Genomic DNA, 8,856 nt, shown 5'->3' with positions numbered 1-8,856 from the left:
TGTTCTTTTCCATCACATGTAGCAGTGTTTCTGTATATTAAGAGCTAGTTTCTATTTTAATTGTTTCTTTTTGCATCTGAACAGTGAAACATCACTGAAGTCTTGAATCCATTAATAATTTAAATGTCTTGTTTCTCAGCTGGAGATATGAAAACAGTGAAGGACTACACTTTTTAAACAGCATTGTGTACCAGCTCACATTATCCAATCCTTTTTTTTTTTGAATACTGCCACAGTCTGATTTTGTTTTTAGGCATCACAGGAGATCTCAGTGTCTCTTGTTATTCACAGCTGACAGGAAGAGCATATTTTTAAGTTCAGTACAAGCATAAGCCATTGCTGTGGAGTTGGGAGCTTGGGAAGTGTGGCATGGGCTGAGTTGAAGGTGGTTACAGCCCTGAGCTGAGCCATGAGGCTGTTTGGTGTAACAAAGCTGCTGCTGTGTACCAGGAGTCCTGGCTGAGCTGAGGAACTTGGGCCCTGGAGAGCCTCCAGGGTTAACATGTCAGCATTTCAGTGCTGGCAGTCCTTCTGATCTTGAGCCAGCACCCAGTTGTCTCAGAAACAGAGCTGCAGAGGGAACTCTTCAAAGGAATGTTATTCCATCCCGCTCTGTATTGAAAAGCCTGTTGTGAGTATCCTCATCTTCCATAGTGTTGCAATTTCTTTTCTTTGTGACTTCATCTTTGAACCCTGAACCTGTTTTCCAGGAAGGGAGATGAGGTGCAGAGAAGCAGGCTAGAAGGAAGAGAGCACATAAGCAGTCTGCATGAAGGAGCTGGCTCAAGAGGCAGCCACTCAGTCTGTACTGACCATGCTGAGCTGGCAGGCTAGCAGGGACTGGACCAAACCCTTGGGTACCAGGAGGCCTCACTGTTCCACTGCTCTGTGTCCTGTGAGTTCTGGACATGTGGGAGTCAGCGGGAAAGTGATTGTATTGGATCCATATTTCAGCTGTTTTGTTAGCTTCTACCTCCTTACCCCAAGTATTTTCAGGTATTTTACTGAAACAAACACTTTGGTAGGAAAACTGGAAGAAGTGCAACATGGCAGTTTGAGGCAGGATGTTTTCTTAGATACAGACTAAATCTTTTGGCTTGTATTACTTTTTGCGAAGTATTCCCAAATCCTCCTTGTTCTGTAAGGACCCAGAAGAGTAAATTTGTGTAATGGATGGCAGGATCTTGAGGTTTTCCAGTACTTGCAAGTAGCTCATAAATGACATTGGTGGTTTCTAAGCATTGGAAAAGTGTTTCTCTTGTAGAGTCCCATCAGTAGTTTTTCCAGCATAAAAAGATGTATTATCTTTTTCTGTGTGGGTAAGACTGTGTGTGGTCTTTTTCTGGCATTGATTTATGTAAAACCAGAATAGACCTGCTTAAGTCATCCAGTTAAAACTTGCTCTTTGCATTTCTGTTGCTGTGGTGAAACAATTTTGCTTTACTGCTTAGTTCTCTTCAGGGCCAGCTATTTATGTGCCTGTCTCTGAGAATATTTCTCTAGCACAAATCAGATCCCACATTCAGTATGATGTGCAGCTCTGTGGCAGAGGCACCATATCATTAAGATGTTAAAAGTGGTCACTCCCATGAGAGTTTCTTAAACATTAGCATTCTTGTCTTTATATAATAAAATTGGCAGCGATGGAGCAAAGAATATTGTGTCCTGCCATGATATGATTCATAAAATTAACCTGACAGAAATGTTTTACCAGCAGGAAGGCTCAAAGCACCACTTAAGGAGATTGCTTTAAACTTTGATTTTAAGGTAGTTGTCAGTTTTCTCTTTGTGCCAGTATTTCAATGCTTTCAGTATAATTGCCATGTGAGCTGTTTGCAAATCCCGAGCTCTTTCAGCCAAAACAGTTTGCCTTTTCTGGGAAGAAAGACAGGAGAATAAATGTTTCCTGTTAAACTGTTCTGGTAGGTTCCAGCCTCTCCATGTTTAGGACAGGGCTGTGAAATCTGTCAGGAATATGTTTTCTATCTACCTTAAATCACATCAAGCTAAACTGGGCTGAATATATAACGGGAAACTTGCAAGAAGGTCCTTGAAAGAGTGAGATTTTGGCTTGTGGTACCTGCTCTTTTGCTGCTGACATGTGCTTGTGATACAATAGTGGTGGTAGGATAAATAAATCTAAAGGAAACAAAAAGGGCAGCAATCACACATTTTTAATCCACAAATGTGATAATACATAATATATTTAAGGTGACCTGAACATTGCCCATATTTTAGCAATGTTTTTACATACCAAGCTACAAGTACAAAAGTAAACAATGAATATACAGGATATGCAAGTATGAGAAATACTTGAAAACATATCTTTCCTTAAGGCTACTCAGATTATTTTTAAATAAAACAACAGATGTTCAGCTGGTGTGTTTAAAATACCAGAATCTGAATATTGATACTTGAAACACACAAAAAGTCACAAATACAGGATATCCCTTTCCTTTAGACATCTTGAATAATCTTTTTCTGGCCTTAAAAGAAGAACTTAAATTTATTTGCCACAAATGAAACACACAAAATGTGACATGTGCACTGGGACAGGAGCATTGGATACAAGAAATACAGTTCAAAAGCATCAGTTGACAAGTACATGCCTGGAAGAAATGCAGGTAATGTTGCATGTAAATATGGCTCTGCAATGGCTGAACTTGCAACCCCAAATGTTGATGTTTCATTTCTGTGTTGCAAAGGAGTTGTCCATCTTCATTGCAACTAAATCTACTTTTTTAATGGTTAAAGGAAATATGGGGGTGAAATTTACACCATTAAAAACTGTTCTGCCAATGTATTTCATTTTTACTGTGCTTCAAATGAGTTCTGGGAACAGGTAAAAATCCATCTAGGAGAACCCAAGTGAGTATATGACCTGGGTGTGTGTATTCTTAACTGTATAAAGGTATGACAGTAAAAACTGTTGTTGCAAGAGATAAAATATAGTTATGCTGGGGTGAGGAAAGACAGAAGGATAATAAGAATTTTGAACAGTTTTCTATTAATACCATAGTATTCAAGAATTTATTTAAATGAGAAACATGTTGGTTTTTTTGTTTTGTTTTCTTATCCTAAAGTAATGAGTGATCAACCTGTAAGTTTCCCTTAGAGAGGAATGGCTTTCAAATACAGTTTCTTGTCTTTGTCAACTTTCAGATACATGCATCTCTCTGTTATAGTATATAGGATATGGAAGGTATTTCCCCCAGATGATGGCACTGTCTGCTCTCTGTGTCAGCTGAAAGGAGAGGGCTCCTGACACTGCAGTGTCAGGAGACAGAGATGAGTCTGGAGGATAAGATGGAGAGGACAAGGAGAGGAGATTTCTGAACCTGTGTTTTTCACTCTGGATCAGTCTCCACCTACCCAGGTTCTGCAAGTGGCAGCCAGAGCATCCACTCAGCTCCCACACTCCCTGTGTCCAACCATGCCTGCACAAACCCCACTCTTTCTTGGCAAAATGTTTTCAGTTTGAAGACATTGCTATATCTTGTTTCAAAAAAACCTAGAAAATTCACTGAAATCATTCTGAGCAAAAACTCACTCCAGGAACTCACCAGAGTCACTAAGGCTGTTCTGTTTTGACAACTGTGGATATGCTACACTTGGAGGCACTGCACAAATACTGGATGGGGTTCCTTTGTATCCCACCTCTGATTTACTGTAGGCACAAATGTCATGGGTAATTAAACCAAGAGTATTGTCTAGGCTGAATATTTTGAGGCTCAGGGATGTAAATGTTGGTTGCTCCTCACAAGGGCAATTTCAAAATCTTCACAGAGTATTTTGTTCTGTCAGGCAGAACAGTAAGAGCAGCACAACCTCCAGTCTGAACTCACCTGCTGTTACCCAATAGACAAGCCCTGAGAGCAGGGGAACTGCTGAACTACTTCATCTGCCTTTGAGCTTGAACCACTGAGCTGCTTTTCAAATTAAAATGAAACCTCCTGTCTGTTGTTAGCAGGTATGAAACTAAACTGATGGAACTGTTTCTTCATAGAGCAGTTCTTTCTATTTTCTCCCGCTTGTGTGATTTGTTACTCTCTTATTAGATTTATATACCATGTAAAATCAGAGATGTTTTCTCATATTGATTCCTGATCCTTTTGAAAGGAGTGAACTTAATCCATTACAGCCCTACTTTCTGTCAAAGCCTTTTCAGTTAGTGTGGAAATAATAAAAATATATGCACCAAGGGCCTTGGGGGCAAATTCCATGTATTGCTCTTGCCTTCATCTGTCTATTTTTACATAGCCATGCATCTGAGTTTACTTTCTGTTCAGCCTTGAACACAAAGCTAGCGAGATCATGGTGAATAGCAATCTGTGTCTGAACAATATATATCAGCAGCCTTGTTCATTCTGCTCCTTGAAAAAGACTGAATAATCTGAACAAAGCATTAAAATCGATAGCTTTCTGATCTGAGTTTTCCACTTCATCACGAGCCTGGTGAGCACCTTCTGGGCCCTGCAGGGGACTGTAGTAAGACTGATGGGAAGGAAGCTTGCTTGCCTACCATGGCTTAGGAAGGGTGGCCAGTTCTAGAGAGAAGTTTTTGGTTGGTTTCTCGCCTTCGAGCGCGGCTTCAAAGCACCTTCTCATCCAGCAGTTTGTTGATGCCGTTGCAGATCTTTTTGAGGTAGGGCCGGCAGTCCCCGTCCAGGCTGTAGAGGGCAGAGAGGAACTCCACGTCTGCAAAGTGGTTGAAGACGTGGTTGATGCGCCCGTGGGAGCGCGCCGTCAGGTGCCGCCCCACGAGTTCGTGCACGAGCTCCTTGCACTCGTTCAGCAGTTCTGCCAGCACGTTCCTGTCAAAGGTGTACTCCACCTCGTAGAAGCTGACGATGGTCATGGCAGTTTGGTTCAGCTTCTTCCTGAACTTGTCCACGATCTCCAGCTCTTCCTGGTTGAACTGGTTATTTCGGTAGAGGATCCCGATTTTTATGGCCACTTTGATCAGGTCTTTCATGATTTTGTGGGCTTCCTTTTTGTTCCTGGTGTGCTCCTTTGTTACTTTGTACAGCTCGTCGAAGATTTCGCTGCTTGTGTCATCGATTAGCATGTTAGCCATGGTTTTGGTTGCCATTTTACTCAGGATCTTTTTCTGGGCTTGCAGTGCAAGATTCTTGGAGCTGAAATAATCGGGACCTGGTTTGGGAAAGAAAAAAAAGGGGAAATGTTAATTTTATTTGGTGAATTATTTTTGCCATCAGTTAAGAAAAGGAGTACCTGCATGCTTAACTGAGACCTCACATGTGTCACTGACCAGAACAGTCACAACTGCAGGAACACTCCCAACACACTATTGCCAGGTGTCCTTGGCTTCCACACACCCATGTTTCAGGTCTTGCAGCCACTTTATTTTGCTTGCAAATAAAGAACAGAATATTCTGGCAGGGGATATAGATGCTGATTCTAATAATTCTAGTAATTTCATTTTCTAGTTCAACATGAAAGCTTTCTTGGCAGAGAAATCTGCTGAGATGTGGTGGTTGAAATAGTATGTGAAGTATCAGAGACAAGCAAAAAGATATAGTGACAAGCAATACATGAACCTTCAGAGTTTCACTCTGGTCATTGGGAGGCACTGTTGTTCCATGGTAAGGCTAAGCACATTCACAAGAATGCATTTATTTTGCCTTAATCTGTAGTATCAATGCCTTGCCCTTTTGTTATCAATTTGAAAAATTATAGAATATGACTTTTATAAAATGTTGGTGCCTCAGTGTATGCAGTTCCTGACAGACAAAAATATCTGAGGTATTTACTCTACATTTATCAAACAAATATTTTGACTCATATCTGCACATTTCACTCAGCAGAGCACCTGAAGACATGGCTACTGCTGGGCTTTATCTCATGAACTGTAATTCTTGGTCGAGATTAATTTGACCTTCCTCTGTTCTTCACATTAATGTTGGCTTCTAACCGATCCCCTATGGACAAAGCAAAGGAAATATGGATACGAAATAATTGTCCAGGTTAAGACTGGGGCAGCAAAGCCTCTGTTGGATCAAAGGGCACTTTATTACTGTAGCCAGATGGTGAGGAGGGTGTGTATCTGGGGAGGACAGCCAGTGAGCTCTGGGTGGTGGCAGAGTGGCCTCTTGGTTCCCAGACCTTCCTTGCCTTTCCCTCGCTTCTCTTGTCAGTCTGTGCTCCTGCAGAGGAGGTGTCCCTGTGTCCCTGCCAGCTGGGGACCTCGCTCTGCTCACCAGGACACTTGGCTGCTCCCAGGGGGATGGAGGTAACCACCTCCATCAAACCACTAAGAGATTAAAAATGACAATGAAAATTAAATCTTCCAGTACTTATTCGATTGTGAGGTTTGAGTGAGTCTTTAAGCTGGTGGGGTGAGCTCCAAAGCCCTTTCCAGCCTTCAGCACAGGAGTGTTGTCACTTCCCCTGTGCTCCTTACACCCTCCTGCCAGGAAGAAGGGGTGCTGGCTGCCAGTGCTCACTTGGAATTCAGAGTCCTCTTTTTAATTCGGATTTTCAAGTTGGCTGGAATATTAAAGCTGTCATCTTTGTGTGCCACAGCTGTACCGCTGAGCAGTGTTAAAGAGTAACATTTAATTTCAACTGAACCACCACCTGGAAAAAATAATTCAATGTGCTTAAAAGAATTGCCTGTCATTTGGAGAGAAAATTGTGGGGCTGAGCTGCTGTCTGGAGGAAATAGGAAAAACTGTGATTTAATCTAGAAATGATAAAACCAGGATGAAAGCATTCTTTCACTTAGCAGTACGTGGGCATATAAATAGTATCCATGATGAGTAATTATGTGCATTTGACACACTGAAATGGGGGATTGTTAGTGTCTGTTTCTGTAGTGAGTGCTTGCCATTAATCAAGTGGATGTGGTTGATCAGCACCTGGCTTGATCAAAACCTGAAAAGAATTGCAGTAGATTTTTAGGATATTAATTTTACTGAAGTTCATGACATTTCAGCCTCGTGTCCCTTTGCCCAGGTGAGAGCCCAGCTGAATCCTTTGTGCCTGGCCCTGCTGCAATTCTGTAGCTCCAACAAAGCCAGCAGTTGGGGTGAGTGAAAAATCTCATTCCCATCCCACACCCTGGGGGGGTCTGGGACCAGCAGAGCCACCAGCTCCTCAAATACAGGCACATGCAGCTTCCCTCCCTCCTATGTGATCTCTGAGACAAATCTGGACTTCAAATTAGCACATAAAAGCTGCTGATGAACTTTTCAGAAGGCAGAGTTGTCTGGCACAGAAAATAAAGCGTGATCTATGTTTGTGTGTCCAAAGTTCTGTCTCTTACCCACAAAACTGGGCAGTGTGACCATCAAACATGGGTCTCTTTCCTGGGACACCCCTGGGTTTGGTAGCTCAGACAATGATACCACAGCTCCCAGTGAAAGGTGCAGGCTGTGAAAAGCACAGCCCAGCTGGAAACCATCAGGCCAAGTTTAGCTCAATGTTAGGGCTGGAATGCTTTTCCACACTGAGTCCCAAGGGTGGGATCTACTATTTTATGGCACGAGACTGAGCTCCTCCTCATCTTCCTAAAAGTAAAATAAAGAAATGTATTATTGCATTGCTGCTGTGGCTCCCTCCCTTTGTGCTCCTGCCTCTCCATCCTCTCCTTCCATGGCATCTGCAGCCCCCAGCCATGCCATTCCTCAGGAAGCAGGCAGCCCCAAATCCTCTGGGCAGGCTGCTTTCCCCTGGCTGGCTCCATGGCTCAGGCTGCTCTCTGTTCTGCACAGTCTGCAGGAGCTGGCAATGGTTTCACCACCGGGGCTGCCAGGAGCTCTCTCCCACTCAGCTGTACCAGGCAGAAGATGCTCCAGGGGGCACAGGCAGAGCCTGGTGGGACACAGATTGTTGTGTCTGGGGAATAGAGAAGCTGCAGCTGCTGCCACGGTCCCTGCACCACGTCAGGAGCGGCTGCCAAGCTCTGGAGGAGGTGAAGGGCAGCATCCACCTGCCCCAGGGCTGCGTGCCCGGGCCCTGGCATGGGCACTCTGCAGAGCCCCAGCACTGCCCCAGCTCCTGCTGCTGCACTCAGACCATGTGTGTGGCATGGGGACAAGGCAGGCAGCAGCCACCAGCCCACTGGTGCATCCAGACAGCGGCGTGGGGGCTGCTCACAAAGGGCTGTGCTGGGCTTTGCTTTGATTCTGGGTGAGCACAGCTTTGCAGCAGCATCTGCTGGAGAGGGAGAGAAGCTGCTTGGATTGATTGTCTGGATTGCTGCCTCCAAAACCACACTGTGCTCAGACACCCAGGTGACGCCTTGCCTTTCAAAGATCACAAGTGGTTAGCCACATGATTACACTCAGGCTTTGGTGGGGACAGCATGTTTACCGTGGCAGCCTTTTCTCACTGCAGCACATTGCTCACTACACAAAATACATCTTCACCTCCTACATACAGCAATTCTATTTTCTGCTTTCTTTCATACAGCAAAACAAATCAGCAACGACATTATAGATGCTATTAGCTTTCAGGAACATTTCACCAAGGCTAAAAATGAAAAACCACCCTCCAAGCACACTGCTTTGTTGGGTAGTGATTAGCTGCCATTATAGAAAATCTGACATCTTAGTTTTTACTAAAGAAAGGGCCAGTTCTGCTTCAGATCTTCTCTCACCTTCTCTCTGTCATCTAGAGAGCTATGTATGATAAAAGCTGTCAAAAAAGCTCCTCGTGGTGAGATTGATCCTGCAGCAATCTTCCAGCCTTCTATGAGTGCAGCTCTCCAGCCCCGTTTCCCCTGCTGGGGTGCCCATGGAGGGGTGGTGAGTGCCCAGCTGTGGGCAGCAGGATGGGGAGAGGCTCCCTGTGCCCAGGGAGTCCCACGGTCAGGGCAGGACACCCTGTCAC

General features: G+C 44.1%; 1 protein-coding gene across 1 annotated transcript in view; it reads right to left on the bottom strand.

Moving 5' to 3' along the window:
* Window positions 1–2,156: 2,156 nt before the first annotated feature.
* The window catches only part of TNFAIP8L3 (TNF alpha induced protein 8 like 3), a 44,403-nt gene continuing 37,703 nt past the window's right edge, over window positions 2,157–8,856 (bottom strand). Inside the window, exon 2 of the mRNA XM_030228645.2 lies at window positions 2,157–5,154. Coding sequence (XP_030084505.1) covers window positions 4,592–5,154 — 563 coding nt within the window. The 3' untranslated portion in view covers window positions 2,157–4,591. The remainder of the gene's footprint in view (window positions 5,155–8,856) is intronic.

Source organism: Serinus canaria, chromosome 10, assembly GCF_022539315.1.
Source record: "Serinus canaria isolate serCan28SL12 chromosome 10, serCan2020, whole genome shotgun sequence".
NCBI classification, from domain to species: domain Eukaryota; kingdom Metazoa; phylum Chordata; class Aves; order Passeriformes; family Fringillidae; genus Serinus; species Serinus canaria.
This window is presented reverse-complemented; position numbering and strand designations above follow the sequence as displayed.